Source organism: Myotis myotis, unplaced genomic scaffold, assembly GCF_014108235.1.
Source record: "Myotis myotis isolate mMyoMyo1 unplaced genomic scaffold, mMyoMyo1.p scaffold_m19_p_1, whole genome shotgun sequence".
NCBI classification, from domain to species: domain Eukaryota; kingdom Metazoa; phylum Chordata; class Mammalia; order Chiroptera; family Vespertilionidae; genus Myotis; species Myotis myotis.
The window spans coordinates 24,675,621-24,695,117 of record NW_023416313.1 but is presented as its reverse complement, the minus strand read 5'-3'; the positions used below and the strand labels follow the sequence as shown (position 1 = coordinate 24,695,117).

Genomic DNA, 19,497 nt, shown 5'->3' with positions numbered 1-19,497 from the left:
TTCTCTCACATCAATTTTTCTCTGTGTCTTTCCCTCTCTCTTCCACTCTCCCTAAAAATCAATGGAAAAATATCCTCAGGCGAGGATTAAAATAAATAAGTAAATAAACGAACAAACATGATGATGATGATGATGATGATGATGATGATGATGATGATAGACAATCATTGATTGGCTGCCTCCTGCATGTCCAATACTGGGGATCCAGCCTGCAACCCAGGCATGTGCCCTTGACGGAATCAAACCATGACCTCCTGGTTCATAGGTTGATCGATGCTCAACCACTGAGCCACACCAGTCAGACTTAACATTAGTTATTAACATTAACTGTAGATAATGTTAAGGAGAAAGGATGATTCACAGCTGTGTATTCCTCCCTGTTCCTTTTTCAGTTTCTCTCTGTTAGGTCCTCCTAAGGAATTGAAGAATATAGTCCTCACAAGCTCCACCACTGGGCTATACTTAGGCCTACCCTACCATTGATATTTACCCTCCTACTTTTTTCTCTAATGGTTCACTGAACTATTACCAGATGTTAGATGTGATTCATTATAAATTCTTTCTCTCTTGACTCTCTGATTCTCTAAATATCATTTGCATTTTATTGACTTAAATGAATCTGTAATTGGTCAAATTTTTTAGTATATGTCAGGCAAAATAAGAGAGGAAAACTTTGAGGGAAATAGTGCATTTGGTATTTATATTCTAGTTAGTATTTTTATGAGTAGGAAATAATATACCATTTTTTTATTTTATTAATATTTTTTATTGATTTTTAGAGAGAGGAAGGGAGAAACATCAATAATGATGAGAGAGAACCATTGATCGGCTGTCTCCCACATGCCCCCTACTGGGGATTGAGCCGCAACCCAGGCATTTGCCCTTGATTGGAATTGAACCTGGGACCCTTCAGTCCACAGGCCAATGCTCTATCCACTGAGCCAAACCAGCTAGGGCAATAATATACCAGTTTAAGAAATATAAAGGTTGCCTTAATTTTGAGCTAATCTTATCCTTTTGCCAGTGGAATAAAAACAAGGGTCAGAAGTCTGGCTCACTGCCTATTTGTGCAAATAAAGTTTTATTTGAGCACAGTATGCTCATTTCTTTCTATTTTGTCTATGGCTGCTTTCACCCTACAGCAGCAGAGTTGTATAGTTGCAGCATTGACCATATGGCTCACAAAGCCTACAATTTTACCATCTGGCTCTTGGCATAGTCTCTTTTTGGGAGAGGTGAAAAGTGATGTTGAATGAGTCTCAGTTTGGTCTAAAACTTCAGAGTATAGAGATATTAATAGGTATTCTCCAAAACAAGAATTCCATTTTCAGTAAGTTTTTAAATATTAAGTGTGTATTTTTTCTAGTCATTTTTAGACCCTTTAATATTTTGTAGTGCATTGGGAATCTTGAAGAGTGAACATAGTATTCAGCATTTCAGAATAATAATTTATTGGCAATTTTACTTGGAAAACTTTCTAGGTCTACTCTGCCTCATAGCACATGTTGACCAGACAATGAAATACTGAGATCATGAGTTAGAGAGGGGTGTGTGTGTGTGTTTAGGATACATGGGTGTAATTGCCAATTTAAATTGGTTAACAAAACCAAAAGCCTTTGATTTTTAGTTTAATAAAACTAAACTTAATATAGTTTATGACTAACGAATGTACTATTTTAGTTTTTTATTCATAATAGTGCTATTTTCAAATTCTGCATTTAAGACCACTTGACTAACGGATATTGGGTAAAACCTTAACTGGGATTCCATTGTATTTCTTTTAGTATGTTTTTATTTCAGGGAGGAAGGGAAAGGGAGAGAGAGAAACATCAACGATGAGAGAGAATCATTAATCGGCTGCCTCCTGCCATGCCCCGTACTGGGAATTGAGCCTAATCGGAATCAAACCCAGCACCCTTCAATCCACAGGCTGACACTCTAACCCCTGAACCAAACCAGCCAGGGTCCATTGTATTTTTTGCTTTATATTTTGTATGTTTGAAGACTGTTGTGTTCTAATGGTGCTAGGATAAATTCACCAAATCATTTGTAACTTTGCATATTTGTATTTTTTTCAGAACTTAAATAAACAGTCCTTTGACCTCGCAAAAGGCCTATTGAAAAGGACAGTCCAGACTATTGAGGCCTGCATTGCTAATGTATGTATTTCAGCTTGTATTTATTCCATAATTGTGTAATTCTTAATCCATGTACTAATTTATTAGAAACTTTCACATATAGGTTTATTTAGCCTATAACCAGCTTCATTTACAACAAAAGTATGTTGCCTTTCAAAACAAATATCTTTTGATGATACTATCAGAAAAGTATATACTTGTATCAGTTGCATACAATTGCCTTTTTAGCATTTTTAAATTTAATTTTTTTTCTAAGTGTGTATGTGTTGGCAGGGAATGGAAGTTGCATCTAATTGTGCTCTTGACATTGTATTATCTTTGTTTTTTCCTAACATTTTTTAAATGATCAGTTTAACTTTTATATCACAGCTTTTCCTTCTCTGTGTCCTCTGACTCACAATGTATTTGACTTTCTCTGCGTTTTTAAAAAAAACTTATTACTACCTTTAAATTGTCTTTATTACTAAAGTCATGGAAAAATTGGACACACTCAAATAAAAAAGATTAAGACAAATTATTTTCTCTGCTATTAGGAAATTTCTCTACAAAGTGTTCTATGATGAATTACATAAACTAAGTTGTTCTATTTTAATGAAAATTAAGATTCCTACAAATGTCATTCTAAATTTTTAAAAAATATATCTTTATTGATTACAGAGAGGAAGGGAGAGGGAGAGAGAGAAACATCAGTGATGAGCGAGAGTACTGATCGGCTGCCTCCTGCATGACCCCTACTGGAGATCCAGCCAGCAATGTGGGCATGTGCCCTCGACCGGAATCAAACCCGGGACCCTTCTGTGTGCAGACTGACGCTCTGTCCACTGAGCCAAACTGGCTAGGACTGTCATTCTAATTTCAAAGGCAGCTAACAACCAGTTCTTTTTTACCTTTCTCTTCCATGTAACATTCGTAATTTGATGTGTAGAAGTTCATTTCATTTGTTTGGGTGACTGTCATATCATATGTCGATGGAAATATCTGTTCTGTTTCATCCCCTTCAGTTGTATATATAATGCCTAATTATATAGTTTTTTAAACTATGTTTATTAAAAAACCTATCCAAGTTTTTAAATGAAATGGATATTTTATTTTTGTTTTAATATCTCCTATAGTTTTTCAATCAAGTCCTGGTGCTGGGAAGATCGTCAGTAAGTGATTTGTCAGAACATGTATTTGATCTGATTCAGGAGCTTTTTGCTATAGATCCTCACTTATTATTATCTGTCATGCCGCAGCTTGAATTCAAACTGAAGGTAGGACTAACTATAATTTTTAAGCCTTTTAAACTTTAAGAAAATATATATATATCTTAGTTTTTCTTTAGCTGTAAAATATGAGTTCAATTTATCCTTTAATATTTAGTTAAGGTATATATTTTGGAATCATTTGAATACAGCAGTATCTCTTATCTGGGTCATAGGAGAATATACATTGCAAAATTATAACTTACCTAGTTGTTAAATATTTGATGAACACAGTGACACAAAGATATGAAATATAGAGTATCCCAAAACTTATGATTCATGTTATTAAATGGTATAGTATTAGATATGGTTTTTTTATTTTTAAAATATTTCTATTGATGTCAGAGAGAAAATGAAAGGGAGAGAGAGAGGAACATCAGTGAAGAGAGAGAATCATTGATTGGCTGCCTCCTGCACACCCCTCCTGGGAATGAGCCCACAACCCGGGCATGTGCCCTGACCAGGAATGGAACAGTGACCTCCTGGTTCATAGGTCAACACTCAACCACTGAGCCATACTAGGTAGATATATTTTAGAACATCAAAAGATTTCAGATTGAGTGCTCACAGGGTCTTGATTACAACTATTTTACCCTTTCATAGTATAGAATAAGGACAGAAATTTTACTGTATGACTTGGGAATGTATTTTTTTATAACTAAGCAAGAAATTTATGACTCCTCAAAAAATATGAAAAACTTAACTCTTGATCTTCTGTTCTACCTTACACAAGATAACACCTTACGTTTGCTTAATGTTCTAGACTTTTTGAAAGCCTTTTTATGTACAATATTTTATTTGATACGTAAACCAAGCTATAGTATAATTAGTACCAACATTACAGTTTATATTTTTGAGATAACAAGCATAAGATAAAATGTTTTGCTCAGTTATACAGTTAAAACAGATAAGAATTGTCCACACTATCTTTATTACAAGCATTTATCTATATATATATATATATAAATGGCTAAGTGTCCATCCGGCTGGTGGCTATGATGCACACTGACCACCAGGGGGCAGACGCAAAAAAACAACCGGCACCATGTATCTGGCGCCAACAAACCTATACTTGGCTAGCCCCAAGTGGGACAAAGGCCCCGCCATGACCCTGGAGCAACACCCCACCAAACCACAGCCGACACTGCCAGTACCCCATGGTGCAAAATGTGGCCCACAGCCCAGCCCAGCCTGGAAACAGTGGCTGTGGGCGCTGGGTAATGACATCACGTAGCAGTGCCCAGCTTCCTCTCTCTAGTGACTAGCCTCCTTGGAGTTTCTTCAGCCCAGGAACCCGACTTGCTTTATAGCCAGATGCAAACATTTTACACTTTAACCAAATGTCTGTGAAGCATTTTCCCGTGCCTCATCTCATTTGATCTTCACAGAAGTCCTGGAGTAGGTAGATAGGAGAATCGGCAGAATCCTATTTTCTTTTCATTAACCGGAAAACGGAGATTTAGAAATTTTAGAAACTTGACCTGACTGAAAAGAAGTAAGAAATGGTGGAACTTGAAAATGACTTCAGGTTTTCTCACTACGCAGAATATAGTCAAACACTGCTACGGTTAAATATTTTACCCTTTTTTTCTCCATGCATGATCTATGATAATTGCTTCATGTTGATATTTGCTGCTGTGTTGCTGACAATTACCTGAAAGAGAAGTTGGGGTGCTTCACTGAGCTGGAAAAAGTTTAGCTAAATCAGAAAGCAGGTCTAATTAAACAAGTTTATATATATAAACACATATATAAAATACAAAATATAAAATATATGTGTATACACACACACACACACATATAAACAACAGATAAATATGTAAATTGACACCTCCACAACACCCCACAGCCAATCTGGAGGGAATATGCAAATTAGCGGGACAAATATGGTGGCAGCCACAGAGCGGGCAGGAGGCTTGGGTCGCCCCTGGCAAGGAGGAAGCCAATCTTCCCGCCCAGGGCTGCCACCGAAGGAGGGGCCTGTGGGAGGCGGCCACAGAGCCAGCCTGAGTGTGTGGGAGGCTTGGTTTGCCGGGCCGGCTACCGAGGGAGGAGCCTGCAAACAGCCCTCAGCCCCTTACCCAGGCTAGTCAGGCACCCCAGCAGGGACCCCCACCCTGAAGAGAGTGGCCAGCCTGAAAACAGTCATCAGCCCCTCACCCAGGCTAGTCAGGCACCCCAGCAGGGACCCCCACCCTGAAGGGAGTGTGGCCAGCCTGAAAACAACTCTCAGCACTTTACCCAGGCTGGCCATGCCCCCATGGGGTGAGGATCCCCGCTGTGGGGCGTGGCCAGCCTGCAAACAGCCATCAGCCCTCATCCAGGCTGTCCACGGCCCCCCAGTGGGGACCCTCATCCCATGGGGGCGTGGCTGGCCTGCAAACTGGCCCAGCCCCTCGCCCAGGTCGGCACCATCCCCAGTGGGGACCCCCACCCCAAAGGGGGTGTGGCCAGCCTGCAAACCACCACAGGCCCATCACCCAGGGTGCCCTGCCTCCCAAGGGAACCACCACCTTAATCCGGGACACCCTTCAGGGCAAACCAGCTGGCCCCCACCCAGCACCAGGCCTCTATACTATTAAAAGGGTAATATGCTAATTAGACTGGGAGACCTTCCAGGAGACCTTCCGGACGTTCTGGACAAAGCTATGGTGGTGGGGCCGAGGTAGAGGCAGTTAGGGGCAAAGAAGGGAGGGCAGTTGTGGGTAGTCAGGCCAGGATGGGACGGCAGTTGTGGGTGATAAGGCCATTGGGGGTGATCAGGCTGGCGGGGGAAGGGGCAGTTGGGGGCGAGCAGGCTGGTGGGGGGGGGACGTTGGGAGTGATCAGGCTGGCAGGGGGTGGGCAGTTGGGGGAAGCAGGCTGGCAGGCAGAGTGGTTAGGGGCAGTCAGGCAGGCAGGCAGGTGAGCGGTTAGGAGCCAGCAGTCCAGGATTGCAAGAGGGATGTCCCACAGGAATCAGGGCTAAACCGGCAGTTGGACATCCCCCGAGGGGTCCCAGATTGGAAAGGGTGCAGGCCGGGCTGAGGCCCCGCCCCCTGCATGAATTTCGTGTACCAGGCTACTAGTATCCTATCTAATAAAAGAGAAACATGGTAATTAGCCGTACAGCCGCTACCCTTCCCATTGGCTAATCAGTGAGATATGCAAATTAACTGCCAACCAAGATGGCGGCCGGCAGCCAGGCAGCTGACACGAACAGGGAGGCTTGCTTGTTTCAGTGACGGAGGAAGCCAAGCTTCCCCGCCTGCCTTGCTGGCTTCTCAGCTGCACTCTAAGCAACATTGTAACAAATATAGAAGCTAAACAAAACCCCGGGCTTCAGCCAGCAGGACTGCAACATTGTTTCAAATAAAGAAGGTAAACAAAGGCCAGAAAACTGCTTTCAGCAGCGGAGGTCTCATAGCTGGAGCCGAGCCTCAGAGCTAAAGCTGGCCCATAATAAAAAAAAAGGAGCGGTTGGGAGCTTCAGTCACCCGCCAGTCTGAAAACAGCCCTCAGCCCCTCACCCAGGCTGGCCAGGCACCCCAGTGGGGACCCCCACCCTAAAGGGGGTGTGACCAGATGCAAACAGCCATCATCCCCTCACCCAGGCTGGCCAGGCACCCAAGCGGGACCCCCACCCTGAAGGGGGTGTGACCAGATGCAAACAGCCATCATCCCCTCACCCAGGCTGGCCAGGCACCCAAGCGGGACCCCCACCCTGATCCAGGACACCCTTCAGGGCAAACCAGCCGGCCCCCACCCGTGCACCAGGCTTCTATCCTATATAGTAAAAGGGTAATATGCCTCCCAGCACCGGGATCAGTGGAGCAGCGAGGCCTCCCGGCACCGGGATCAGCGTGATGGGGCAGCGACCAAACCCCCTGATTGTCCTGCGGCTGTGTGTGTGACAGGGGGCGGGCCACAACCTCCCTATATGCCCTGCTCTGTTCATGACACGGGGGAGCTCCTCAACCCCCTGATCAGCCCTGCTCTGTGCGTGACAGGGGGGAGCAACCCAACCCCCTGATTGCCCTGCGGCTCTGTGTGTGACGGGGCGGGGCCACAACCTCCCTATCCTCCCTGCTCTGTGAGTGACAGGGGGGAGCTCCTCAACTCCCCGATTGGCCCTGCTCTGCGTGACGGGGTGGCGCCGCAACCTCCCCATCGACCCTGCCTTGAGTGTGACGCGGCGGTGCCCCAACCTCCCAATCGGCCCTACCCTGAGCGTGACTAGGGGTGGCATCGCAACCTCCCGATCCACCCTGCTCTGTGCATGACAGGGGGCGGCGCCCCAATTCCCCAATCGGCCCTGCTCTGAGCCCGACCAGGGTTTGCACCTAGGGATTGGGCCTGCCCTCTGCCACCTGGGAGCAGGCCTAAGCCAGCAGGTAATTATCTCCCGAGCGGTCCCAGGCTGCGAGAGGGTACAGGCCAGGCTGAGAGACCCCCTCTACCCCCCGAGTGCACAAATTTTTGTGCACCGGGCCTCTAGTATATATATAAAAGGCTAAGTTGACTCGTGCCTGCACGATACATACAGAGCTCTCGCTGGCGCCAGTCACACACGTGTGTTTCGATCTGTCATTGTCGATCATGAATTTGGTTGACACTTCTATAATAAGATAAAGGGCAAATGGCAATATTAAAATATTTTTTCTAATTAATTTCCTTTCAATGTGCATGAACCCATGCACCGGGACACTAGTTTAGTATAAGGGACATTGATATCAGAAACTCTTTTGTAGAAAATGTTATATGGAGAACATCGTCTTATTTGTATATTAAGAGTTTATTTTAACAACAGCCTAAAGATGTTTATGTGCCAAGTTACTTCTAGATATAAAGTATTAAAATATTTTCTCCCAGTGTCTCAACATGAAAGTCAAACCCATTTGATCTGTAAACAAGATTGCCATGATAGGTGATGGGGTGGATTTAGAAACTAAACTTTCAGATTTCCATGTATGGACTTAATGTAAACTGAGGGAAGCTAAACTGTAGTGGTTGTTCATACCGCATACTTCAGTAGGTTCGTTTAATCTAAAGCAGAGGTTGCTAACAAGCTGAGTCCAGCCTGAAAATAGGTTCTATTTGATTTTTTTTAATCTCATAAGAAAGACTCTTCTCTTTTTTTTTTTTTTTTATATATATTTTTATTGATTTTCCACAGAGAAGAAGGGAGAGGGATAGAGAGTCAGAAACATCAATGAGAGAGAAACATCAGCTGCCTCCTGCACAACCAAGGTACATGCCCTTGATAGGAATCGAACCCGGGACCCTCCAGTCCTCAGGCCGACGCTCTATCCAATGAGCCAAACCGGTCAGGGCGAAAGACTCTTCTCTTTAGTTACTAACATTGAATGAATATGTAAGTGTAAAGGTCAAATTTCGTTTAAAAGTTCAGATGAATGCATTTTCTTTTATGAGGAACATCTATAATAGTAGCAACAATAAAAAAAATCAGGTGATATGGCAACATTGGGTCCATATTTCTATATGACAACAAAATGGCTAAAACAGAGCAGAAACACCTTAAATGAATTATGAACTTCTCAGTTTACCCCAGTCCCCAATTACTCTTAATTCCTTTTTTAAAAGAAATTAACATGTTATTTCTATTGTAGTCTGTTTTAGAATGTATATAAAACAAAGCCATTGATTTTTGTTTTGCTATGTTCATAAATAAATTTGTCTTTTTAAACTTTATACTGAACTCAATACTCTGTCTGGATCAGTGATGGCGAACCTTTTGAGCTCGGTGTGCCAGCATTTTGAAAAACCCTAACTTAACTCTGGTGCCGTGTCACCTATAGAAATTTTTTGATATTTGCAACCATAGTAAAACAAAGACTTACATTTTTGATATTTATTTTATATATTTAAATGCCATTTAACAAAGAAAAATCAACCAAAAAAATGAGTTCACGTGTCACCTCTGACACGCGTGTCATAGGTTCGCCATCACTGGTCTAGATAATAATGATGGAATATTTGTTTATTGTCTTAAAACAGATGCCATCACCTGTGTTATTAATTGCTCCTGGCTGCAGCCCTATACTGTACCAGTGTTACTTTTCTCATCCTGAATAATGAAACTGAAATTCAGAATAGTTTAGGTACTATCTATATATAATTAGGGTGCCCCTTTTTGAGTTACCAGTATTACTGTGGTGATTTTTCTGTAGTTATATCTCTGAGTATAGCTACAACTTTTAATAGTTAAGAGTCACAGGTTACAATCTGTTTGATTTTAGTCTGTACTGGGCTACTGCATGGGTCCACAAAGTGCTATTCTCTTAAGTTTCAGGGGTACCCTGGAGTTGTCCTACTTAGCAGTCTTGGCTGTAGTTATCATGAAATTTGCCACATTTTACATTTAAGCCTTTTTTCATGGCATGCAGAGAGAGAGAGATTTATATTTATTTCCCAAATTTAAAAGTTCTGTAAAACAGTTACTGTATTGCAGTGGCTAGTGTTGCTTAGTTGGTTGGGTATTGTCCCATGCACTCAAAGGTTGCTGGTTCGATTCCTGGTCAGGGCACATGCCCAATTTGAATGCTCCCTCCCCAGTAGGGCTGGTGCAGGAGGCAACCGGCCAATGTTCTGCCTTCACACTGATTTTTCTTTCTCTATCTCCCTCTCTCTTCCTCTCTCCTTAAAAATCTTTTTAAAAAACACACCAAACCCCAGTTACTATTGCCTTATTTTGGTTAGAGTGAAGTTTCCGAGAATTATTCTGAATCAGTTAGAGTTAGGTATCTTTTCTAGTTACCATTTCTAAAAAGAAATGAAAACTACAAGCAGCCTTTTAAGGTTTGTGGGGTTTTTTTAGAAAGTCACTGGCAAATTGTTGATGCAAAATCTCTAATATTTGTCCACTGTTTTAATTATTAAGATGTATATATGTATTTATAGTCAAACAATGTATTATGTAATATCTTAATGAGATAATTTTACACTTTGGGATAGATTAATAATATAGTTGTACATCATTTTTGCATCAAAAAATTATACCATCACTATAAATTATATTCCAACTTCACTCAAGGAATTTATTTTAAACAGTGTTTTTTTTTTCATTTTTAAAAATGTTTTATTTGATTTAGAGAGAAGGAGAGGGAGGAAGCGAAGAAAAGGGGGGGGGAGGGAGAGAGAGAAAAATATCAATTGTTGTTCCACGTATTGATATATTCGGAGTTCTCACTTATTTTTATTTCAGTAGTTAAATACATAGATGTGAAATATAACATCATTTGAAATAATCACTAAGCTACTAAAGTAGTCACTTGTAAATAGAATAAGACTTCCCCTTATTCTAGTGTTTGACATTTAAGAGATAGATTGATTTCTTTAAAAAAATAAATCATGTTGGCTAGTCGATTGTACTTACTAAAAGGCAGCACTAATCTGCTTGTCACATTGCCTGAGAAAAACTTTGCCGAAGTAAGTCGTTTTGTGATTATAAGTGTTCAATAAAGCTTCATAACATTTTCATTTTTCATGTTTGATACATGTGCCCATTTTATCCATAAAATCCCTATTCCTGAAAGTGAAGATAAGGAATCATAAAGAAAAGATTATATCTCATGCTCCTTTTTCTTCTTTAACTTACTATTTTTTCTCATGAATATTTGTTATTGGATTTCTGGTATTGCTTTAGACATTGTATTTGAATATTTAAAAAATCAGCAGTTGCTTTTAGTCATTGCCTTTATTTTCCTAGTGAATATCTGATTTTTAAAAACACCTTATGGTTTCAGAGTAACTTAATTTATATTAAGACATGACATCACTAGTGAAATTGGAACAAAATTTTCGTAACATATTGATTCAGGACAAGAAAATAGGAAGCCCCTATCAAAAACAACTTTTAAGTTTTGCTTTTTGTAGTACTCAGTTTAATATCTTCTTATTAACATTCTTGTTCTTCTATTAAAATGAGTTTCCCTGAATTATGACATTCTTCTGTGTTTTATTCTTCAGTCAACAGAGGATCGATCCTTGTTTAAAACTTTACATATCAAAACCTTAATTGACATGGGTTTATTTTGGAGCTCAAATTATAGGAACGATTTCTTTTTTTTTTTTTTTTTTTTAATATATTTTATTGATTTTTTACAGAGAGGAAGGGAGAGAGACAGAGAGCTAGAAACATCGATGAGAGAGAAACATCGATCAGCTGCCCCCTGCACATCCCCCACCGGGGATATGCCCGCAACCCAGGTACATGCCCTTGACCGGAATCGAACCTGGGACCCTTCAGTCCGCAGGCTGACGCTCTATCCACTGAGCCAAACCGGTTTCGGCAGGAACGATTTCTTGTTAAAAAAAAAAAAAAAAAAAGGCTTATTAGGATGGGAATTATTTGCAGCTTCTCCTTTCACAGAATTTTTTCTAGGAGCCTTAGGGAACGTTAAAATTGAAGATTACCTTACTTCTGTAACATCTGTGTAGACTGAAAACGAGCAGGGAAGTAGGCATATATTAGCAGCTGCTAGGGTTTGAAGTAAGAGCAAAGAGCCAGATATGATCTAACATAGAATCAAAACAATATCAGCATAGTAAAGGAGAGCATGTATTTTAAAGTTCTCATATCACTATAAGCAGAATATGAAACTTTAGCTTTTGGGGAATGTTTCATTTTGTTTTCTATGATCTAATGAATAAATTGCCAGATTCATTTATTTTCTCTTTTCCCTTAGAGCAATGATGGAGAAGAGCGATTAGCCGTTGTTCGACTTTTAGCTAAATTGTTTGGTTCTAAAGATTCTGATTTGGCAACACAGAATCGTCCTCTTTGGCAGTGTTTTCTTGGACGGTAAGAGAACATACAATTCTATGGATTCTTTATATTTTGGAGACCATTCAATATGGTCCACTAAAACCACACATATATCAAAACTTTAATTGATAAGTGTTTGTTTCTTTAGTATCTGTGTTGCTATCTTTCTTGGAGAACAAATTAGAAGACAGATTTTTTTTTAATATATTTTGTTGATTTTCTACAGAGAGGAAGGGAGAGAGATAGAGAGTTAGAAACATCAATGAGAGAGAAACATCGATCAGCTGCCTCCTGCACATCTCCCACTGGGGATGTCCCCGCAACCCAGGTACATGCCCTTAACCGGAATCGAACCTGGGACCTTTCAGTCCACAGGCTGACGCTCTATCCACTGAGCCAAACTGGTTTCGGCAGAAGACAGATTTTTATGAAGAAGGCTTATTGCTTATCCACATAACAGTTTTAATCTTTTTTGTGCTAAATAATGTCATTAGAATAAATAGGAAACATCTAAGAGTGTTCAAAATCTTAAGATTTTTAAATAAAACATGTAAGTGAAGGCATACTTATGCCATTTTTCAGTCCACCAATTCATTTACTAGTGCTTATCTTTTAGGTCTGTAGCATGTCTAATTGCATGGTGTATGTTTTGAACTAATTTGGTATCGTCTGATTTTGAAATTGAAAATACCATTCCTCTTCACTCAAATAGTTTTTAAGGTTCCCTCTCAAGAACTTAGAATTATTACATTTCTATCAACTTGATGTTAAGGTTGGAAAAAATCTATGCAATGTATTAAATTCCCCTTTGCATTCCTGTACATATTTCTTTGTTTCAAAATTTGATTAAAAAGTCAATTTTTACTATTAGTATTCTGGAGAGCATTTGAGATTTACCATTGTTTAATTGAACCTATTCAGAAAATGTGCTCAGAAATTTTCTTAAAGTAAATTCGATATAATACTCCTTGTAATAATAGTCTTAGGTTAAACACTAAAATAGAACAAATCAGAAATTTCGGACACTGACATAATGATAACTTACTTACACTTTGAAGGTCTTAATAGGATTAAGTAATATTTAAATAACCAAGCTTAAATTTATAAGAATTAGAGTAGAAAGAATGAAGAAGTGTACTTGTCAATATGTAGAGGAGTAATTCTGTCCTTGTGATTGACTTCAATATTTATAACAAAACAAAATTCAAGAATCCTTTTTTTACTTGTGTTACTTGTAAAAACTAAACCATAAGAGTGTTCTTTTTTCCTTTTTTTAAAATAATTTTCTTTTTTTAAATATATTTTTATTGATTTCAGAGAGGAAGGAGAGAGAGAGATAGAAATATTAGTGATGAGAGAGAATCATAGATCGGCTGCCTCCTGCACGCCCCACACTGGGGATCGAGCCCACAATCCAGGCATGTGCCCTGACTGGGAATCGAACTGTGACCTTCTGGTTCATAGATCGACACCCAACCATTGAGCAACACCGGCTGGGCAGAGCTTTCTTTATAGTTTTAGATTCACTGCTATTTCCCGCAATGGGTTTCTGATTCATGGAAAAGTATTAACAGTCTGTTTTATTTTCCTTAATTATTTAGCAATAAGTGTTTTGATACTTTGTAATTAACTTGGTCATAAATAGCGTTTTTATTTTTCTCTGGCAGTTAGAAAATTATAAACCCTAAATGCAAGAATTTATTAAAATATGATTGATTATCTCTGGATAAGAAAGTAGGCATGGACATTAAAATTAAAACATTTATTAAATAGCTTTAGTTTAATTGGTTGTGGAGTTTTTTTGTTTTAATATGTTTTTTGTTTGTTTGTTGTTTTTGTTTTTATTACTGATTTCAGAGAGAGTAAGGGAGACGGAGAGAGAGATAAAAACATCATTGATGAGAGAGAATCATCCGTTGGCTGCCTCTTGCACTCCCCCTAGTGGGGATTGAGCCCAGAAACCCGATCATGTGCCTTGCTTGGGAATCTGGGAAATCAAACTGTGACCTCCTGTCTGGTTCCTGGGTCCACACTCAACCATTGGGCCACACTGGCCAGGCTAATTGGTTGTTTATGAGATCACTTAAAAAGTAACAATATTTCCTGCTATTTAAAATCACATTATCATTAATAGTTGGTTTTCAAACTGTCCAAAATTTTAAAATTTGAGTTATTCAGCTTATTATTATTTTATATGCAGTCTTTTTTATGTGCAGTTTTGAATTCACATGTGGTATTTCTTAGGTGTTGAATTCTTACAATATATTATACCTTTAAAAGAGCATTTTAATGTTGGTCCTGTCCACATGAAACTTTGTTTGTGAGGCAGTATGACACATGCACTTCATGTACTCATCTTTGAACTTCTGGATCTGCCTCATATATGATTTCTTTCTACCTCACATCTCCCTGGTATTTTCCTCATAGAAAAATATTTTCAAGTAGATTTTGTGTGTTTCAAATATTTATTTTGTTTGTTTTATAGAATAATTTTAAACTCTTACATTTTGGGCTCTACAAAGTTGTTGGTAGTGTGGGTTGGGAGATGTGTTTAGACTGCCTTTTGTTTGTTTTAGAATGGTAAATAAATTCTGTTTTCAAACTGTTTTTGTGAAATTATTGTTTTACTTTATATTCTTCCTTCAGAACATGTTAATTGTCAGAATAATCACACTTTCTAATCAGTAATTTCATGTTTATAGGCATTTACATAATGTTAGATATGTGTACCTTATTTGAAAATAATTATTTTGCCTTACAACTAATATTTAGCAATCTTTTCATATGTAGATTTAATGACATTCATGTTCCTGTGAGATTAGAAAGTGTGAAATTTGCCAGTCACTGTTTAATGAATCACCCAGATTTAGCAAAGGATCTCACAGGTAAGGTAGCTGGTTTATATTATTTTAGATGTGGCCTTTAACCTTAACTTCAGTTTTTGAATTAGATTTTAATTCTGGCAGGCACTATTTCAGGTCTATATCAGCCATGGAGTAGTAAATGATTTCATGTTAATATAATAAAAGTATATTTGAAATCTTCATATTGTAATCCTTTAGAATTTTTTGGAAATCATAGTTTGAGGAAGTAGGCTTTTATGATATATTATTATGAAATCGCTATACCTATGTGAAAATTAAACATAGTAACATCAATTAATAACTAAGAAAGTGGTTACCTTCTGGACTAGACTAGAATTTCTTATTATTCACTTGAACATAGAGCATTTGAACCTATTTATTTGGTAATGGCAAATAAATGGCTTCTATCAAAATGCTGTTCACCAAAAAAGAGGGAGTAACATTTTTTTGTTTTGATTTTATTTATATTGTAAATATTCAGGAATTTTTTATAGGCCATAGAATGTTAATTCTGTATTTTATATTGTGTAATGTGCAGATATATACCTATCAGCAAACTTACTATAAGCCTTTTTTACTGTTTTTCTTTTTTCAGTCTTAATTTGTACTGTAACTTAAACTGTAATCTGTTTAATTAGATACTGTGTTGTGATTTGACTTTTCCAGAATAGTTGATGTAAAATACATTATTTATTTGGATATGATTGTGCAGTAGTAAATACTATGGTATAGTTTATTTTGTGTTTACATAGGGTATTGCCACCTCAAAAATAAAATGCTTTAAATTTATGCACATTTTATAAATATTGTAAACATTGTGGACAAAAGCTTAAAGCATTAGACTCTTCTATCATTCTGAACATGACAGATATGATAGCCAACATTTATTTTTAGTTTTTTCTCTTTTTACAGAATATTTGAAAGTTAGATCACACGACCCAGAAGAAGCTATTCGCCATGATGTCATTGTTACCATAATAACAGCTGCCAAAAGAGACCTTGCCTTAGTAAATGATCAGCTACTTGGCTTTGTAAGGGAAAGAACACTGGATAAACGGGTAAACTCTGAGGAATCTTACTCTTTTGTAATTTACTTTGTTTAAATTGTTTACTAACTGCAATAGAATTTATTTTCTATTATTATATTTAAAGCTTTTTTGTGTGAAAATCAAATTTAATACACTGCCAAATAAAGAGCTAATAATTTGTATTTCTGTGTATTTTTAAATTACCTTCATAAATGGATACACTGTATTCTATAGCTTTTCAGATCTTAAGGCATGCATGGTTTGCTTCTAGCTTACCTTTTAAAAAGAATAGCTAGCCTGGCCAGTGTGGCTCAGTGGTTGAGTGTCAACCCAAAAACCAGGAGGTCACAATTTGATTCCCAATCAAGGCACATGCCAAGGTTGTGGGCTCCACCCCCATTAGGGGGCATGCAGGTGGCAGCTAATTGATGATTCTCTGTTATCATTGATGTTTCTATCTCTCCCTCTCCCTTCCTCTCTAAAATCAATATAAATATATTTTTTAAAAGCTAAAGTTTTATTTTACCTTTTCACTTGTATGATGAGTTTTGAAAGAGTAGTGATTGATCACCTGTAAATATTTTCAAAAGGGACTGTATTCTGTAATTTAGGTGGATATGCTGTCATTCATTTAACTAAAAGATAATCATACTTTATCTGACTATGATGTTTTCATATTGGTATGCCAATCTAAGGGCAGAAATCACAGTTGTGTGTTTATTTGCTCTTTTTGTGTGGTGTCCACCGTGTGGAAGCAGTTAAAAACATGGGTTGCCCTGGCCAGGTAGCTCAGTTGGTTAGAGCGTCATCCCCATGTGCCAAGGTTGTGGGTTCAAACCCCAGTCAGGGGACATATAAGAATCAACCAAGGAATGCATAAATAATAAGTGGGGAAAAAATACCTCTTCCTCTTATTTTCTCTCTAAAATCAATACATTTTTTTAAAAATTAAAACACATACATGTGGGTTATATGGAAAAGTAGTATTAAGAACAGCAATAGCAATTGCTAAGGCATAGTGTCATCCATGAGCAAAAGACAGACATGCAAGACAGGCTGATTAGATGTGCTACTTATAAACGTCTTTAACAAAGGTTTGTCTTTGCACTGTGCTATTTTATTGGGGCGTAGTTGAAAACCTGCTGTTCTCCCAAATCCAGTGTAGTTTAATTATAATTTCAGGATAGAAGTGATATTTATTGGTTATGAAATAAAGCAAGCTGTATTCTTTAAGTCCTTTTGAAATAGTCAAGAAAGGCAGTTATGTAGCATAGACACTGTTTAACTTGTTCAGGTATGTCAATAATTCTGACTTTGAAAAGTTTCCCCCCCTTGACTTTAATTTAAATGAAATGATACTCTGCATAGTAGTAACTTGATAATTGGCCCACCCCACAGCCCACACATACCAGTTTAAAGTATTGCTGTTTGTTTTATTTCCTCTTTTTAGGAACATTTCGTTCCTATTTCTGTCAATGTTTGTTTATAGTTTCAGAAAGAGTGACTGAATGAATCTTCCTGAGACTGCATGATGTGATATGCTCATAATAGCACTACTGGATATTTTAGGAAAGGAGAGGGAGAGAGACATAGAAACATCAATGATGAGAAAGAATTATTGATCAGCTGTCTCCTGCACGCCCCCTACTAGGGGTCGAGCCCACAACCCGGGCATGTGCCCTAACTGGGATTCGAACCGTGACCTCCTGGTTCATAGGTCAATGCTCAACCACTGAGCCATGCCGGCCCAGCCTTATTGGATATTTTAGAAGTAATAAATTAGATGGCCTTGGGTATAGCCTTTCTGAAATTTGTTTTCTCTATAAAATGTAAGGACAGGACTTAATCTTAGGTTTTACTGCTTAAATTATTTGGTTTTGTGTAACAAATGTTACAAACCATCTATTACCTGTTGTATGGGAACAAAGTTTCATTCCGTCCACTACACAAATTTATTAGGGAGTTTAAATTTAAACTAAAGATTGTATTCTCTGATTTGTTATTGAGACAAATATATTTTTTTGTTATTGCTTTATTACATTTTACTATCATGGTTCTTTTTTTATTATTATTATTTATTTATTTTTTATTTTTATTTTTAATTAAATCTTTATTGTTCAGATTATTACATTTGTTCCTCTTTTTTTTCCCCCCCATAACTCCCCTCCTCCCAGTTCCCGCCCCACCCTCCGCCCTCACTCCCCACCCACTGTCCTCATCCATAGGTGCACGATTTTTGTCCAGTCTCTTCCTGCATCTCCCACACCCCTTTCCCCCCCAGGAATAGTCAGTCCATTCCCTTTCTATGTCCCTGATTCTATTATAATCAACAGTTCATTCTGTTCATCAGATTATTTATTCACTTGATTCTTAGATTCACTTGTTGATAGATGCATATTTGTTGTTCATAAATTGTATCTTTACCTTTTTCTTCCTCTTCCTCTTCTTAAAGGATACCTTTCAGCATTTCATATAATCCTGGTTTGGTGGTGATGAACTCCTTTAGCTTTTCCTTATCTGTGAAGCTCTTTATCTGACCTTCAATTCTGAATGATAGCTTTGCTGGATAAAGTAATCTTGGTTGTAGGTTCTTGGTATTCATCACTTTGACTATTTCTTTCCACTCCCTTCTGGCCTGCAAAGTTTCTGTTGAGAAATCAGCTGACAGTCGTATGGGTATTCCCTTGTAGGTAACTGAGTTTCTTTCTCTTGCTGTTTTTAAGAGTCTGTCTTTATCTTTTGCTCTTGGCATTTTAATTATGATGTGTCTTGGTGTGGTCCTCTTTGGATTCCTTTTGTTTGGGGTTCTCCGCGCTTCTTGGACCTGTAAGTCCATTTCTTTCACCAGGTGGGGGAAGTTTTCTGTCATTATTTCTTCAAATAGGTTTTCAATATCTTGGTCTCTCTCATCTTCTGGCACCCCTATAATTCTGATGTTGGTACGCTTGAAGCTGTCCCAGAGGCTCCTTACACTATGCTCGTATTTTTGGATTCTTTTTTCATTTTGCTTTTCCGGTTGGGTGTTTTTTGCTTCCTCGCATTTCAAATCATTGACTTGATTCTTGCGCTCCTCTGGTCTGCTGTCAGGAGTCTGTATAATATTCGTTATTTCAGTCCGTGTATGCTTAATTTCTAGTTGGTTCCCCAATATAAGATCGAGGGTCTTATTAGTTTTCTTGTAGATCTCATTAAGTTTATCGGCGGCTTCTAAACAGTTCTTGAGAGACCTTAAAAGTGTGGTTCTGAACTCTATATCTTCCATTGACAATTTTGTCCTGTTTCTTTGTCTCCGCATTTTGTTATGCTTCCTTGGTGCACCCCCTAGTGGTCTTTGTTCGCAGTCTTATAGTTAAATCTTGATTGTTGTAGCTAATTCCAGGGAGGGTTTGACCTCCAGGCCAAGTGGCTATGAGAATCAGCTGTGTCAGCAGTGAGAGAACTTCTGTCCTCTAGGGA

General features: G+C 38.4%; 1 protein-coding gene across 16 annotated transcripts in view; it reads left to right on the top strand.

Moving 5' to 3' along the window:
- Positions 1-19,497, top strand: part of PDS5A (PDS5 cohesin associated factor A) — a 107,316-nt gene that overhangs the window by 38,251 nt on the left and 49,568 nt on the right. For 14 of the 16 annotated variants that reach the window (XR_004971458.1, XR_004971460.1, XR_004971459.1 and 11 more), the window contains 5 exons: positions 2,079-2,159; positions 3,251-3,391; positions 12,070-12,185; positions 14,940-15,034; positions 15,926-16,071. Coding sequence is in view for 13 of the 16 variants with exons in the window: in XM_036331676.1 (XP_036187569.1) it covers positions 2,079-2,159; positions 3,251-3,391; positions 12,070-12,185; positions 14,940-15,034; positions 15,926-16,071 (579 nt within the window). In the remaining 3 variants the exon portion in view is untranslated. The remainder of the gene's footprint in view (positions 1-2,078; positions 2,160-3,250; positions 3,392-12,069; positions 12,186-14,939; positions 15,035-15,925; positions 16,072-19,497) is intronic. The other 2 variants (XM_036331686.1, XM_036331718.1) reach the window with 2 other exon arrangements.